The following is a 16,831-nucleotide window of genomic DNA, read 5'->3' as shown; positions in this document are numbered from 1 at the left end:
TAATGGGGCCTCCTGCTGCCGCCGCACGATTTCTGTTCTCATCCTGAAGCAAAGTTCTTAACCTGAAGCACTATTTCTGGGCTAGCGGAGTCTGTAACCTGAAGCGTATGTAACCTGAAGCGTATGTAACCCAAGGTACCACTGTAAACTCTTTATATAATCTATACGGAACATTGAACAATATGAAATATATGAAATATGCACTCTCTACAAAACCAAATAAACAGAAGTGTTACAAATCTCTGAAAGTCACAAAATGTGTACTCTTGGTGGTTTCTCTTGAAAACGTAGAACCAAATAAACAGAAGTCTAGATTATATAAAGAGTTTATATTGATATTGCATTGTTGTACTCGGTCATCGTGTTGTCTTGGATATTACTGATATTTGTTTGCAACACAGGGGTTTAATTCTTTGGTTACTTATTGTTGTACAATCCTGTTGGGGCATCTGGTTATTCACTGTGAGAACAGGATGCTGGTTAGGTGGGCCTGATCCTGCAGGCTCTCCCCGTGTCTCCGTGTTCACCAGACCAAGCCAGCTGCGAATCAGCAGCTCCAACTTCTGTCTAACGTTGCTAGTGGATTCCTCGTCCTGAAATTGGCACCTGATCCCTGTTTGGCTTTGATGTGTCTCCTCTAGGCACCAAGTCCAAAGTGGGAGGTGTCCGCTTCGCCCCGCCTCAACCGGCAGAGGGGACTTCCAGCCATGTCCACTTTGACGAAAAGCTCCACGACTCCGTGGTCATGGTCACCCAGGAGAAAGACGGCAGTTTCTTGGTGAAGGTAAGAGCGCACTGTTGACTTATGTCCACTGAGACCCCTAGATCCATTTCACATGTACTACTAGTTGGGATGCGGGTGGCGCTGTGGGTTAAACCACACAGCCTAGGACTTGCCGATCAGAAGGTCGGCAGTTCGAATCCCCGCGACGGGGTCAGCTCCTGTTGCTCGGTCCCTGCTCCTGCCAACTTAGCAGCTTGAAAACACGAAGTGCTAGTAGATAAATAAGTACCGCTGTGGCGGGAAGGTAAACGGCATTTTCATGCGCTGCTCTGGTTCGCCAGAAGTGGCTTAGTCATGCTGGCCACATGACCCGGAAGCTGTACGCCGGCTCCCTCGGCCAATGAAGTGAGATGAGCGCCGCAACCCCAGAGTCGGCCACAACTGGACCTAATGGTCAGGGGTCCCTTTACCTTTACCTTACTAGTAGGCCAAGCGTCTGCGCATCTGGAGTCTAGAGATCGGGACTGCATGTTGGTGCCCCCATCATGTTGTTGTTTAGTCGTGTCCGACTCTTTGTGACCCCCTGGACCAGAGCACGCCAGGCACTCCTGTCTTCCACTGCCTCCCGCAGTTTGTCAAACTCATGCTGGTAGCTTCAAGAACACTGTCCCACCATCTCGTCCTCTGTCGTCCCCTTCTCCTTGTGCCCTCCATCTTTCCCAACATCAGGGTCTTTTCCAGGGAGTCTTCTCTTCTCATGAGGTGGCCAAAGTCTTGGAGCCTCAGCTTCAGGATCTGTCCTTCCAGTGAGCACTCAGAGCTGATTTCCTTCAGAATGGAGAGGTTTGATCTTCTTGTAGTCCATGGGAGTCTCAAGAGTCTCCTCCAGCACCATAATTCAAAAACATCCATTCTTCTTTATGGTCCAGCTCTTACTTCCATACATAGTCCCCCGCCTACCAGAAACCCTGTCTGTATGCTGGTGTCCCTATCTGCGCAGTATGTATGTATGTATGTATGTATGTATGTATGTATGTATGTATTTGTTTATTTATTTCCCTTCTCTTCTCTTCCCTCCCCTTTTATGAAGATTACCTGCTCTGAGACCCCACAGCTAATTCTCCTCTGGCCTCCTCGCTGGCCCATTTAGGACTAATTCAGCCAGCTAGCCCTGGTGACTATCTAATGCTTATTAGATGGGTTTACCCCAAGTTGATTTCTGAACTTTGAATTTTATTGTTATTCTTTTTTAATACTGTATTTTATACTTTATTTTATTCTGCTTCTACAATTAAGTGTTTTAAATTTGTTGTTAGCCTCCCTGAGCCCGGTTTTCTGAACCGGGAAGGGCGGGGTGTAAATAAAAAATTATTAGTAGTAGTATTAGTGAGGACTAGGAACACACTTTTAAAAAATAAAATAAAAATTATTGAGTTTTACATAACATATTTCAATTTACACACCATCACATTTAGGATTCTCAGAAGCCCTAGACTTTCCACCGCCCTCTGGTTCCCAATGTCAATCTCTTTTTCTTTCAGCTTATCCATTTTTTTATCTAATCTGTTAACAATATTACTAACTTTTCCCATTGTTACGCTTTTTAAACTCCACAAACCTAGCAGCAGCATAACGCTGAGCTGTTCTGGATTCCAAACTCTTCTGTGTCTAGCATCGCACCCCGTGTTTCTAATGAACTTTCTGCAAGAGGTTTTTCCTCTCTCGACTTTATTCTTTGGCCCCTATAACTGAGATCCTTCCAGGTTCCCAGAGGGGACCCTCGCTCCCAACAAAGCTCTTTCCAGGAAGGGCGAGCTATATATAAACCCTATGTGTCCAGATCCTGCCTTGATGATAGCATATTGAAATTAGCAAGTCCTTTTCGTAGCTCAGGGAATTACTGGTTTAATTCGCTTTTGCCCTTGGCGCTTGGAAGCCGTCCAAGCAAAGGGGATCAGGCAAGATTTTCAGCCTGGTAGCGTTGGTGGCTTAGTTGCTGTTGACTCAGAGCTTACCCAAATTAGCACCAATTTACCAGGACTTCCCCTGCTTCCTTTTCCTGCTTTGGCTAGCAAATTGTCAGGAGACGAAGAGCATCCAGTTCTTTGTAACTCTTGAAGCAGGGGCAATAAAAAACTATTTTACTTTTAAAAGACAACTGAAGGCGGCCCTGTTTAGGGAGGTTTTTAATGTCTGACGCTGTATTGTTTTTAATATTCGGTTGGAAGCCGCCCAGAGTGGCTGGGGAAACCCAGCCAGATGGGTGGGGTAGAAATAATAAATTATTATTATTATATACAGGTGAAACTCGGAAAATTAGAATATTGTGGAAAAGTTCATTTATTTCAGTAATTCAACTTAAAAGGTGAAACTAACCTTTTAAGTTGAATTACTGAAATAAATGAACTTTTCCATGATATTCAAATTTTCTGAGTTTCACATGTATTATTTTCACTGCGGGTGTCGGAGGATGTTGAGACACAGCAGAGCAGGAGGTTTGTGTCGTGCAGAAAGCTTCAAAACGGAGAGTCTAGGAGCCTTGCTTCAGGGCGGGGCTCAAGGCCTGCTCAATGCGCTGGCTCTGGGATGCTCTCGTGAGATTTCACGACGGCGCATGAATACCCACGAGAATCCCTGGCTTCTCCCACTAGCTAAGGGGTCGGATGTGCACAGTTTTCCTGTACACACGGAACTCCTGGTGCCAAACCCCCTGGCTAAGATGCTCTCACACTGGGATCGATAAAATAAACACCGCGAGGGCACCACTTTGGCCACCCCTGTTTTGGGGTTCCCACTGTGAGACTTAATCCATGCGCAGGCGCCTGCTTCCCCCATTCTTTTCACACACACCACTGTCTCCCAGCTGCTCCAGATGCCCGCAATGGCTGTTTCCTTCCTGCAAAAGGGAATCAGCCTGTGGCTTTTGTTTTTTTAAAATTAACAGTAATTAAGTCCTCAGTGTAGACTTCAAGGAGCCCCCCCCCCCATCCCATCCCACTGCCAAGAACTTCAGATCCCATTCTGGAAGCAGCTGTCCCTCTTGTTTTCATTCTCTTGCCAATATTATGTCCCCCTGGAGCAAAATGACTTCTGGGGAAGAGACGGGAGGGAGAGCCGTTGCATGTCGGGCTGGGGGAAAGCCAGATGTGCGGAGAGATCTGTCGCCTGGCATGTGGCGTTGCTTTGTCAGGTGTGGGGGTCCCTTCCTTCCACAGCACCTGGTTTTGCGAGCAAACCCAGTGGGAGTGATTGAGGATAGGTGGTTTTTGCAGTGTAAAGGTAAAGGGACCCCTGACCATTAGGTCCAGTCGTGGCTGACTCTGGGGTTGTGGCACTCATCTTGCTCTATAGGCTGAGGGAGCTGGCGTACAGCTTCCAGGTCATGTGGCCAGCATGACTAAGCCGCTTCTGGTGAACCAGACCAGCGCACGGAAGCGCCGTTTACCTTCCCGCCGGAGTGGTACCTATTTATCTACTTGCACTTTGACGTGCTTTCGAACTGCTAGGTGGGCAGGAGCAGGGACCGAGCAACAGGAGCTCACCCCGTCGCGGGGATTCGAACCGCCAACCTTCTGATCAGCAAGTCCTAGGCTCTGTGGTTTAACCCACAGCGCCACCCGCGTCCCTTTTGCAGTGTGGGGCCCTTCTAATTCCTATTACGTTTCCCGCTCTCAGAGCAGCCATAGATGGAGTCTTTGGCCTGGTTCAGACTTAGCAGCAAGCTGTGGTTTCCCTGGTAAAATCACACAACCAAGTTTTGGGGTGCTACGGCCCAGTGTGCTCACCCCCTCCTCACTTTTCACGACTGAGAAGAATAAGCTTTCGCATACAGTGGGCAACCCACAACATCTGTTGCATCACAGGTAGCTCACCTCTGGCCTTCCAGATGTTCACAGAATCATAGAATTGTAGAGTTGGATGGTCATCTAGCCCAAGGGTCATCCAGCCCAACCCCCTGCAGTGCAGGAATCTCAGCTAAAGCACCCAGGACAGATGGACACCCAACCTCTGCTCATAAACCTCCAACGAAGGAGAGTCTACAACTTCCTGTGGGAGCCTGCTCCACTGTCTAATGGCCTTTACTGTCAGAAAGTTCTTCCTGATGTAACCCTGAAGCCATGGGTTCGAGTCCTACCCTCCAGAGCAGGGGAAAATAAACTTGCTCCCCCTTCCATGCGACAGCCCTTCACATATTTGAAGATGGCTATCAGCTGGACCATAAAGAAGGCTGATAGCCAAAGAATGGATGCTTTTGAATTCTGGTGCTGGAGGAGACTCTTGAGAGTCCCATGGACTGCAAGAAGATCAAACCGATCCATTCTGAAGTAAATCAGCCCTGAGTGCTCACTGGAAGGGCAGATCCTGAAGCTGAGGCTCCAAGACTTTGGCCACCTCATGAGAAGAGAAGACTCCCTGGAAAAGACCCTGATGTTGGGAAAGATGGAGGGCACAAGGAGAAGGGGACGACAGAAGACAAGATGGTTGGACAGTGTTCTTGAAGCTACCAGCATGAGTTTGACCAAACTGCGGGATGCAGTGGAAGACAGGAGTGCCTGGCATGCTCTGGTCCAGGGGGTCACGAAGAGGCGGACACGACTAAACAACTAAACAACAACAATCATATCTCCTCCCAGTTTCCTCTTTTCCCGGCTAAACGCACCCAGCTCCTTCAACCGTTCCTCATAAGGTCTGGTTTCTAGACCCTTGATCATCTTGGCTGCCCTCCTCTGCACACCTTCCAACTTGTCAACATCCTTCTTAAATTGTGGTGCCCAGAATTGGACAGGATATTCCAGGTGTGGTCTGGATCAAGACAGAATAGAGTATTGTTAGAGTACATCTCCTCTCAGCCCTGGCCAAATCTGCCTTCAGAGGCAGCTGGGAGTTTGTATGGCACACACACACACACAAATGCGCATGCCTAGCTAAAGGAACTCAAATCTCAGAACTGTCTTCGGTCTTTGAGCTTCCACGTGTCTCTGAGCATGGGCAGAGCGTCTCCTCAAAGTCCCGCGCCCGCTGACACCAGAGTTTTGGGGAGTCGTGGCCCTGCCTGCGAGCTGATGAGGCTGAAGCTGCTTGACTTGCAGCATTTTTGGGAGGACTGCAATTACGAGATGGCATCAAGCTCCCTTTTCCCCCTTCTCTGCCAGGCCTTCCCATTTTTATCTGTGCGGCACTCCAGCCAAGCCTAATTACTTCTGGCATTTTGGACATAAAAACCAATTATCCAAGTTTCATTCCAGGAACAGCCTGATTACAGCAGCCTCTTCCGCCTCTGTGTTCTTATTCTTCCCTTGCTAGGCGTGAAACCAACAGGGTGGAAAAAGCGAAATTGGAGCTAGTTGCTGGGCATTATCTCATTCCTTGCTCTCTAGTTCTCCAGTAACGTACGGAGGATGGGCTTTTTCACTTGGTTGTTGGGTGTGTGTTTTAAGGTTACAATCCCTCTCAGCCCCCCAGTCCCAGAGCTTTCGATCTTAATTTCCTTCTGCTCAGAGAAAGCCATTTCAGATACTATTCTGTCTCAGGCAGGATTAAATGCCGTTTCAAGGGCACTGAAATATTTATCGGTATAGATCTTGCCTGCTGGCACAACTACGAAGCTGCCTTTATTGGAGGACTTTTTGGTGGTGGGTTGGGGGAGCGGGACCTGTGGCCCTCCAGATATTTTTGAATTCCTTGGCTCCCATCAACCCCACCTAAATTGGCCAGTGGTCAAAGAAGACAGGTGGCCCTGTTTGGGTAGCCAGCTGCTCTCCAAGTCCATAGGACCAGTAGTTGTTTCAAGCACCACTCTCCAAATTCCCTTTTTTGCTGAAGGAGCGTCTCCACCCCCATCGTTCTGCCCGGACACTGAGGTCCAGCGCCAAGGGCCTTCTGGCGGTTCCCTCACTGCGAGAAACCAAGTTACAGGGAACCAGGCAGAGGGCCTTCTCGGTAGTGGCACCCACCCTGTGGAACGCCCTTCCACCATAGAATCTTAGAATCATAGAATCATAGAGTTGGAAGAGACCACAAGGGCCATTGCGTCCAACCCCCTGCCAAGCAGGAAACACCATCAGAGCACTCCTGACATATGGTTGTCAAGCCTCTGCTTAAAGACCTCCAAAGTAGGAGACTCCACCACACTCCTTGGCAGCAAATTCCACCGTCGAACAGCTCTTACTGTCAGGAAGTTCTTCCTAATGTTTAGGTGGAATCTTCTTTCTCGTAGTTTGGATCCATTGCTCCGTGTCCGCTTCTCTGGAGCAGCAGAAAAGAACCTTTCTCCCTCCTCTATGTGACATCCTTTTATATATTTGAACATGGCTATCATATCACCCCTTAACCTCCTCTTCTCCAGGCTAAACATGCCCAGCTCCCTTAGCCGTTCCTCATAAGGCATCGTTTCCAGGCCTTTGACCATTTTGGTTGCCCTCCTCTGGACACGTTCCAGTTTGTCAGTGTCCTTCTTGAATTGTGGTGCCCAGAACTGGACACAGTACTCCAGGTGAGGTCTGACCAGAGCAGAATACAGTGGCACTATTACTTCCCTTGATCTAGATGCTATACTCCTATTGATGCATCCCATAATTGCATTGGCTTTTTTAGCTGCCGCGTCACACTGTTGGCTCATGTCAAGTTTGTGGTCAACCAAGACTCCTAGATCCTTTTCACATGTACTGCTCTCAAGCCAGGTGTCACCCATCTTGTATTTGTGCCTCTCATTTCCCCCCCCCCCCAAGTGCAATACTTTACATTTCTCCCTGTTAAAATTCATCTTGTTTGTTTTGGCCCAGTTTTCTAATCTGTCAAGGTCGTTTTGAAGTGTGATCCTGTCCTCTGGGGTGTTAGCCACCCCTCCCAGTTTGGTGTCATCTGCAAATTTGATCAGGATGCCCTTGAGTCCATCATCCAAGTCGTTGATAAAGATGTTGAATAAGACCGGGCCCAAGACAGAACCCTGTGGCACCCCACTAGTCACTCTTCTCCAGGATGAAGAGGAACCATTGATGAGCACCCTTTGGGTTCGGTCAGTCAGCCAGTTACAAATCCACTGAGTGGTAGCATAGTCAAGACCGCATTTTACCAGCTTCTTTGACACCAGATGTCAAGGAAATAAGCAGCTACCCTATTTTTAAAAGACATCTGAAGGCAGCCCTGTTTAGGGAAGCTTTTAATGTTTGATGCATTACTGTATTTTAATATTTTGTTGGAAACTGCCCAGAGTGGCTGGGGAAGCCCAGCCAGATGGGTGGGGTATAAATATTAAATTATTATTTTTAGCCAGAGGTTCTGTGTGTTCAGCCTGGGGCCTCCTGTGTTCAAAACACTTGAGTTATCTCTCCGCACAATGCCACTGATTTCTTTTTATGATGGACATAGGAAGCCCCAGGTTAGGCTAGGCTGCCTTGAAGCGCCACCCTAAACCATGGCAGAGAGAAGTGAATCAGCCTAGTCCCCTCCTCCTGAGTTAACTGTGATTCGTCATGTGGCCCAGATTGACAGACAGCCTGTCCTTAATTGTGGTTAGCTTAAAGCAGGCCAGTGCCATTTCACAGTTTCTGAAGCCTGTTAACTAACCACAGTTAGATGGCCATTGTTCTGGGTTTCGATAGCACAGGAAACTGTGGCTTGCCGAAAGCGAAACAAAAGATTCTGAACTCCCCCCACAGCTTGCTAAACTATGGTTTATTTAGCATGTTGCCTGTTCATGCCGACTTTATCTGCTCTGAGAGTTAGTGGCTTTCCTCAGTCTTAAGCGAAGTGAGGTTTTAAACTGGAGATGCTAGGACTGAACCCGGGGCCACCAGCATGCCAGACACCTGCTCTGCCCACTGAGCTAGAGTCCCTTGCCGTATGGAGTGTGTGATCTACGCCGGTTGCAAAATGACGCTTGACTTGGCCAGGATCTGGGCTGCTTGAGTGCAGCGCTCCCTTCATCAAGGCTATTATTAAGCAGACCTAAGTATTATCGCAGCAAAGCATTTATTGGGAAGGCCTGTGAAGTACATCTTATTATTATTATTATTAAACTGCTTTTAGTCTTCAGCCACTTTCTCAACCTGGACGGAGGCGTTTCTGCAGAAGCAGATCTGCTTTCCAACGAGTCGCCCAGATTACTCTCCCCCCCCGCCACCCCCCCTTCTGGGCTCTTTTCAGGCACCGAATCTCATTTACTGATGCGCGCCATTGCTAACACATTAAGGCCTCGCCGTGATCAAAGAAACTGCGAAAGCAGCCAGGCTGGTGCAGCTTAACGGCTGCCGACGTGCAGCTGGAAATGTTTTGGGACATTTGCAGAGCGGTTTTCGCCCGCCTCATCTTTGCTTCTTCATACTTGGAGCAGGAAACTGTGTGAATCTGGTATCATGAGAGAGAGAGAGAGAGAGAGAGAGAGAGAGAGAGATTTTTGCTCCTGGTCTGGCTCTTGCCACATCCGGCTCAGAGCAGAGAGGTGCTTTTGTGTCTTGAGGGACTTGACATCTTTCCACAGGGCCTGCAAGACAGAGCTGTTCCACCTGGCCTTTGGTTTGGACTCAGTCTGACCCTTATGTTTCCCTCCCCTTATGGTCTTGATCTATGGGCTACTTTTAAAATGAGGCTGCATTTTAAAATTGCATCTTAACCTGTATTTTAAATCGGGTCCCCCCCCATTATGTTTTTACTGGGCGGGAGGGCGGGGTATAAACAAAATTTATTATTATTATTATTATTATTATTATTAATTATTTATTATTTGTACATGCTTTGAGTGTCTCGTTAGGAAATGGAGGACCCAACCGCCCTGGTCCCAGCCATAGAACCATAAAATAGTTGGAAGGGACCGCCAGTGGACATCTAGTCCAACCCCTTGCAAAAGAACCTGCAGCCAAAGAATCCTGGACAGATGCCCAGCCAACCTCTCCAGTGAAGGAGAGCCTGCCATCTTCCACCCACCCACGGGCATTCAGTCTTATTTACTGTCAGTCTTCTCTTGCCGTCAGAGAGTTCTTCCTACCATTTAGTCTGAATCTCCTTTTGTCTACCTTGGTTCTCAGACTTAATCCGTCCCGGCAGTCCATTCCAAAACCAAAGCGTTCCAAAACCAAGGTGCGCTTTCCCATAGAAAGTAATGCAAAACAGATGAATCTATTCCAGACTTATAAAAACAACCCCTAAAACAGCAATTTAACATGGATTTTACTATCTAACAAGACCATTGTTCCATAAAATGAAAGCAATAATCAAATGTTCTGTGCTATAAAATAAATATGACATTATTGTAGATAATTAAACTTAAAAACTTATTTTTTTTTCTTACCTGCGCTGATTATAGTCATTGTTTGGATGGGGGGCTTTTATCCATTTCCGCAGTCACACAATCAATCAATCGATCATAAAACGAAAAACAAGCCATAGGCACAAAAATGAAAAAGCCACACAAACAAAGACGCAAGAAATAGCAAAAACAAACGCACTGAATATCACCTCAGAACATTGCAATCAGAAGTGGAAGGCTTTAATTATGATGGGGGGGGGGGACGGACTAAAATTTGCTGCTTAAGGGTAAAACGGGAGCAAATAAGCCTTAATTAGGGTTGGGGGAGGGATGACTTAAATTTGCCGCTTAAGGGTAGAAACGGGAGCAAATAAGCCTTAATTACTATGCGGGGGACTCAAATGTCCTGCGCAGGAGCATGATCAGCTTCCGGGACAAAGTTTGAAAACCGGGACACCTACTTCCGGGTTTGCAGTGTTTGGGTTCTGAGTTATTAGGGAACTAAGCTGTTCGAAATCTGAGGCACTGCTGTAATTTGAATCCATTGATTTGGGTCCTCTGGAGCAGCAGAAAGCCAGCTTGCTCCATCTTCCATGGGTCTAGCCCTTCAGATATTTGAAGATGCCTGTCCTATTTCCTCTCCGTCTCCACTTTTCCAATCTAAACACTCCCAACTCCTTCAGCCCTTCCTCAAAAGCCTTGGTTTCCGGACTTTTTATGCAGGAACCAGCTTTCAGCGGCCTTAACCAGGCCTGCGTCTGATTCACATCCTATGTCTGGATAGCTCAGTTGGTTAGAGCATGGCACTGATAACGCCAAGGTTGCAGGTTCGATCCCTGTAAGGGACAGCTGCATAATTCTGCAGAGGAGGGGGTTAGACTAGATGATCCTCAGGGCCCACCGTTGGGGGTTCCTGGCTAAAGATGCCCCTTCTTTGCCAGTTTGGTGCCCTCCACATATTTAGGGCTACAGCTCCCATTGGCACTACAGTGGTCCCTCTAGTTATGTACCACTCTGGATACGTAACTTTCGGTTTATGAACGCTGCAAACTGCGCACGCATTCGCAGAAGCGATCTGAGCACCGTGCGCAGAAGTGCTCAATTGCGCTGCGCTTGTGCGCAGTAGCGGCGCCTCTGCCGATGGACTTTTCGGGTTGTGGACGGACCCCCGGAACGAATTTAATTCGTATCCGGAGGCTCCAATGTACTTTGTGTTCTCATTGCCTGCCGTTCCGTTTTTTTTTTTTTTAAAAAAAGGACCGTGTGAGTCTTTCCGCAGCCCAAGACGTCTTCATCCCCTTTCTTGCTGCCTCAAATCATTTGCCCTGGGAAGCCAAGCTCTGCGCTTGAAGCAATTATATAAATTATGCCTAATTTCTGCCTTTCGGATGTAATTGCGCGATTACGCCTAATGTGCCGTGCATCCAGCCCTCTCCACCTGCCATAACCGGGTGAGTTGTTTCCGCTCAGAGGCAAGCAGGGAGGGCTGCCAGCCTTACACCCTCCCAGGCTGGCTCTCACGCTGACCCTGTTTCCAGTCCGCCTGTTTCATCAGGGGCCTCAAATCTGGGCGTAAACGTCTTGCCAATGGCCTTCAGCAAAAGGCCGTCCCGTATAACGCAAACCGCACGCCCCGGTTTAATCCCGGTTCACCGTTTCCCCTGAAAATCCAATCAGGAAGAAAAGTCAGTGGAAATGGTAAAATCCAGATTTGTATGAGACGACGGTGTTTTGTTGACGGTGGTGTTTTGCGGGGGTGCCGCAGAAAACATTGGTGTGCATGAGTCGCAGAGGGTTGACAGCCAACTGCTGTGTGGGTGTCCCTGAAAACATTGTGCGTCAGGATAAATTGTTGCTGAGTTCTTCAGGGCCGTTAAAACAAAAAGAGATTGTGGAGAGCTCTAGAAGGGAATCTCCAAACGGAACGAATGGGTGGAAAAGCAGGAAATGCAGTTTCATGTCAATGAGGGCACAGCGATGCAGGGTAATTAATCTTAATTTTGCATATTCACCCATGGGGTCTGAACTGGCGGTGATGGACCAGGAATGAGACCTTGGGGGCTCGATGAAGATAGCTCGATGAAGGTGTGGACCCACTGTGTGGGGGGGGGGGGGCTGTGAAAAAGGCAGACTCCACTCTAGGGATTACAGTGGTACCTCAGGTTACAGATGCTTCAGGTTACAGGCTCCGCTAACCCAGAAATATTACCTCGGGTTAAGAACTTTGCTTCAGGATGAGAACAGAAATCGTACTGTGGTGGGATGGCAGCGGCAGCGGGAGGCCCCATTAGCTAAGGTGGTACCTCAGGTTAAGAACAGTTTCAGGTTAAGAATGGACCTCCAGAACTAATTAAGTACAGTGGTGCCCCGCAAGACGAATGCCTCGCAAGACGGAAAACTCGCTAGACGAAAGAGTTTTCCATTTTGGAGGTGCTTCGCAAAATGAATTTCCTATGGGCTTGCTTCGCAAGACGAAAATGTCTTGCGAGTTCCTGCTGGGTTTTTTTCTTCCCCTCCCTTTTTCTAAGCCGCTAAGCCGTTTATCAGCTGATCCGATCAGCAGATAAGCCGCTAAAAGCCTCTAATAGCGCTAATCCGCTAATCCGTCAATGGGCTTGCTTCGCAAGACGAAAAAACCGCTAGACGAAGAGAATCACAGAACGGATTCTTTTCGTCTTGCGAGGCACCACTGTACTTAACCCGAGGTACCACTGTATAAGGAAAGGAATTTGAAGTATAACTTGACAATATTATAATGGCATTAGACACCCCCTGATTTGTGTGGGGGTTGCATTCTGGGTCATCTTGTGGAGCGCCCTCCCCCTTCCTGTCACTTCTGAGTTTGCGGCAATGCACTTGTGCAATTATTATTATTATTATTACAGTGCTACCTTGGTTCTCTTGCCCCTTCTCCTTCTCCAGGTTGGGTTCTTGAAGATCCTGCACAAGTACGAGATCACCTTCCACCTGCCCTTTGTGCAGCGGCTGGGGCACGATGTCTGTGCTGCTCAGCTGGCCAACCTGAATCTCCGCGTGACCAGCATAGTGCCTGCAAAGGAAGGTAAGGTCTTTCTGCCTTGCAACACCTTCCGCACTGTGAGATGATGGGGACCCTTTCCTGTGGTTTTGAGATTCTCCGTTTCTTAAAATGCTCTTCCTTATGTCCTGAAAACCCTGTTTTGTTTTGTGTTATTTTTTTAAAAAAATATCATTTTATAACACCAATAAACAACACAAACAGAAAAACAAACAACACAAACAGATTCTTGTATTATCCTTATTTTTTTCTAAACCTTGTTAGGTGAGCTTTCCCAAGTCCCCCCTATCTGATTTTCATTTTGCCTCATCTTTAGCAGTTTGCATATATCATAATTTCTAACCATTTTTTTAATCGCACTTACTTTAACCATAAAAATCTTCACATTTTATCACTTACAAATACAGTGGTGCCTCGCAAGACGAAATTAATTCGTTCCGCAAGTCTCTTCGTCTTGCGGTTTTTTCGTCTTGCGATGCACGGTTTCCCATAGGAATGCATTGAAAATCAATTAATGCGTTCCTAGGGAAACCGCCTTCAGACCAGGTCCGGGGACAGTCTGTCCCCGGACCTCTTCTGAAGGCTGTGGGGGGGGGGGACAAGGGCTTTTCTTCCCACCCCCAGCATTTTAAAAAACCCTGGGACAGCGGAGGACTTCTCCGCTGTCAGGGGCGATTTAAAAGCCCCTGGGAAGGCAGGCAGGGGGGACAAAGACTTTCGCCCCCTGCCCGCCTTCAGAAGGTGTTCCCGCCCCCGCCCCGCTTCGGAACAGCTTTCCGAAGTGGGGCGGCTGGGGCAGGTGTCCCCGCCCCCCCTCCCCGCTTCAGAACAGCTTTCCGAAGTGGGGCGGCTGGGGCGGGTGTCCCCGCCCCCCCTCCCCGCTTCGGAACAGCTTTCCGAAGTGGGGCGGCTGGGGCGGGTGTCCCCGCCCCCCCTCCCCGCTTCGGAACAGCTTTCCGAAGTGGGGCGGCTGGGGCGGGTGTCCCCGCCCCCCTCCCCGCTTCGGAACAGCTTTCCGAAGTGGGGCGGCTGGGGCGGGTGTCCCCGCCCCCCTTCCCCGCTTCGGAACAACGTTCCGAAGTGGGGCGCCTGGGGCGGGTGTCCCCGCCCCCCCTCCCCGCTTCGGAACAGCTTTCCGAAGTGGGGCGGCTGGGGCAGGTGTCCCCGCCCCCCCCTTCGGAACAGCGTTTTAAAATGCTGGGGGTCGGGAGCGAAGCGCTGCCGACCCCCAGCATTTTAAAACCTTCCCGGGACATGGGGAGATTTTAAAATGCTGGGGGTCGGCAGCGCTTCGCTCCCGACCCCCAGCATTTTAAAACCTCCCCGGGACACGGGGAGATTTTAAAATGCTGGGGGTCAGCAGCGAACGCTTCGCTCCCGCCCGCCAGCATTTTAAGATCGCCTGGGGCCGGCGGGGGTGGGGAAGGCAGGCGGGGGGGAGCAAAGACTTTTGCCCCCCGCCGGCCTTCAGAAGAGGTCCTCTTCTGAAGGCCGGCTGTGGGTGAAAGTCTTTGCTCCCGACCGCCAGCATTTCCCTATGGGCTTTCGTCTTGCGATGCAAGCCCATAGGGAAATTCGTCTTGCGAAGCGCCTCCAAAACAGAAAACCCTTTCGTCTTGCGGGTTTTCCGTCTTGCGAGGCATTCGTCTTGCGGGGTACCACTGTAATGCTATTTTAAAATACACTGTCTTCTACTTCTAACCCTACAGCCCAAATCCAGTTCCAAAGCTATTCTAAGATTTAAATATTAACATATTTTTTCAAATATTCCTTAAACTTCTTCCAGTCTTCTTCCACCTGTTTTATTGATCCTCTTAAAAACACACACACACACACACACACACACACACACACACACACACACCCAGTGTTTCCCCTCTTGGTTCTGACTTTCCCTCTGTACGAATCTGTGCTGCAATTGCGTTTAGAATATACAAGGTACCGTTCTGACTGCCTTGCCTCAAAAGGGATGTTGTGTAGCTCAAAAAGGCTCAGTGCAACCTGGGAAACAGCTACTAAAATGCAGTGGCGTAGCGTGGGTTGTCAGCACCCGGGGCAAGGCAAGTAATTTGCGCCCCCTAACCCATGGATTTGCGCCCCCTAACCCTAACCCCCAGATGTTGCGCCCAGTGCGGCCGCCCCCCCTGCACCCCCCACGCTACGCCACTGCTAAAATGACCAAGGAGGTGGAGCGATTCCTCTCTGGGACTTCCTACTTTGCAGAAAAGGCAAGAGGCAACTTGAGAGCGGTTTATAAGATGGAGCAGGGCACTGGGGATGAGTTCCTGGAGCCAAGCAGGCGGTGCCCTGAAAAGAATTGGGAGCCACTGGTATAGGCAGTGCTGACCAATGGTCTGACTCGGTCAGAGGGAACGCTGGGAATCACAAGTGGGGAGTGTGTTCTTGTTCTTGGATTTTCCTTGCGGGCTTCCCCTCATGGGCATCTGGCTGGCCACTCTAAGAAGAGGGTGTCCATACCTCACAGAATCTCAGAGTTGGAGGAGACCCAAAGGTCATCTAGTCCAACCCCCTGCAGTGCAGAAATCTCAGCTCAAGCATCCATGGCAGGTGGCCGTCCAACCTCTGCTTAAAATCCTCCAAGCAAGGCGATTCCATCACCTTCTGAGGGAAACTGTTTCACTGTTGAAAGTTCTTCCTGATGTTCTGTCGGAATCTCCTTTCTTGTACTGTGGTATCTCAGGTTACATACGCTTCAGGTTACAGACTCCGCTAACCCAGAAATAGTGCCTCGGCTTAAGAACTTTGCTTCAGGATGAGAACAGAAATCGTGCTCCGGCGGCGGCAGCAGGAGGCCCCATTAGCTAAAGTGGTGCTTCAGGTTAAGAACAGTTTCAGGTTAAGAACAATACTCAAATACAGACAGTCATTTACCCTGGCTAGATTAAATGTGCTACCATCTGCCTCATTGCAGGGCAGATTCGAGGGTAAACTGGACGTGGAACGAGTCTGCCCCTGCGGCTTGATGGAGGTAGAAACTGTCTCTCATGTCTTGTTACACTGCTGTTTCTACGGGGATATACGCTCAGTATTTATCACTCTTGTTATACAAAAATCTCCAAATGGGTCCGAACTTCAATGTCTAAAACTCCTGGTAAAGGACAAGGATCTGGAGATCACGCTCAGGGTGGCCAAATTCTGTGCGACTGCCATAAAACTTAGGGAACAAGCTGTACTACCAAAATGATTAAGGTTTTATAAATGATATTTTTAGGTTATATTTCAGTGATCAAGATTTAATATATATTTTTTTAACTGCCGCTATATCTGATTTGTCTCTGTTGTACCTAATTGCAATTCAATGTATTCCTGTTGTATTTTATGATTTTCCTGATATTGTAAGTGACCCGGAACTGGTCTGTGACCGTAATAATAAAATTAATTCATTCAGGTTAAGAACGGACCTCCAGAACGAATTAAGTTCTTAACCCGAGGTACCACTGTAACTTGAATTGACTGGTTTGAGTCCTACCCCCCCCCCCCAATCTTCCCTTGAGATACTTGAAGATGGTTCTTCTATCTCCGCTCAGCCTCCTCTTTTCCAGGCAAAACATACCCAGCTCCTTCAAGCGCTCCTCATAAGGCTGGGTTTCCAGACCAAGGCAACCTGGCTATAAGGCAACTTCCTAAGAGGCCTGACTCTGCTCACAACAGGTTTGGGGGCCTTTCAGATGGTTTGCAACCTCCCACATTGCAAACTGTTATCCCCAGGACATTATGTCCTACGGGTTGCTCTCGCACGCCTCTTCCTGGGGAGGAACAACACAAGATTCGCTTTCTTTGGCATTTTGCAAGAGAGACACAGCTG

General features: G+C 48.7%; 1 protein-coding gene across 2 annotated transcripts in view; it reads left to right on the top strand.

The window, feature by feature from the left end:
• ADISSP (adipose secreted signaling protein) overlaps positions 1-16,831 on the top strand; it is an 80,126-nt gene that overhangs the window by 45,053 nt on the left and 18,242 nt on the right. For both annotated transcript variants that reach the window (XR_014515619.1, XM_083459123.1), the window contains exons 3-4: positions 642-784; positions 12,891-13,029. Coding sequence is in view for 1 of the 2 variants with exons in the window: in XM_083459123.1 (XP_083315249.1) it covers positions 642-784; positions 12,891-13,029 (282 nt within the window). In the remaining variant the exon portion in view is untranslated. The remainder of the gene's footprint in view (positions 1-641; positions 785-12,890; positions 13,030-16,831) is intronic.

Source organism: Podarcis liolepis (genome assembly GCF_965112155.1).
Source record: "Podarcis liolepis genome assembly, chromosome: 9".
In the NCBI taxonomy this organism is placed as follows: Eukaryota; Metazoa; Chordata; class Lepidosauria; order Squamata; family Lacertidae; genus Podarcis; species Podarcis liolepis.
The sequence above is the reverse complement of the archived record's forward strand: the minus strand, read 5'-3'. Positions and strand labels throughout refer to the sequence as shown.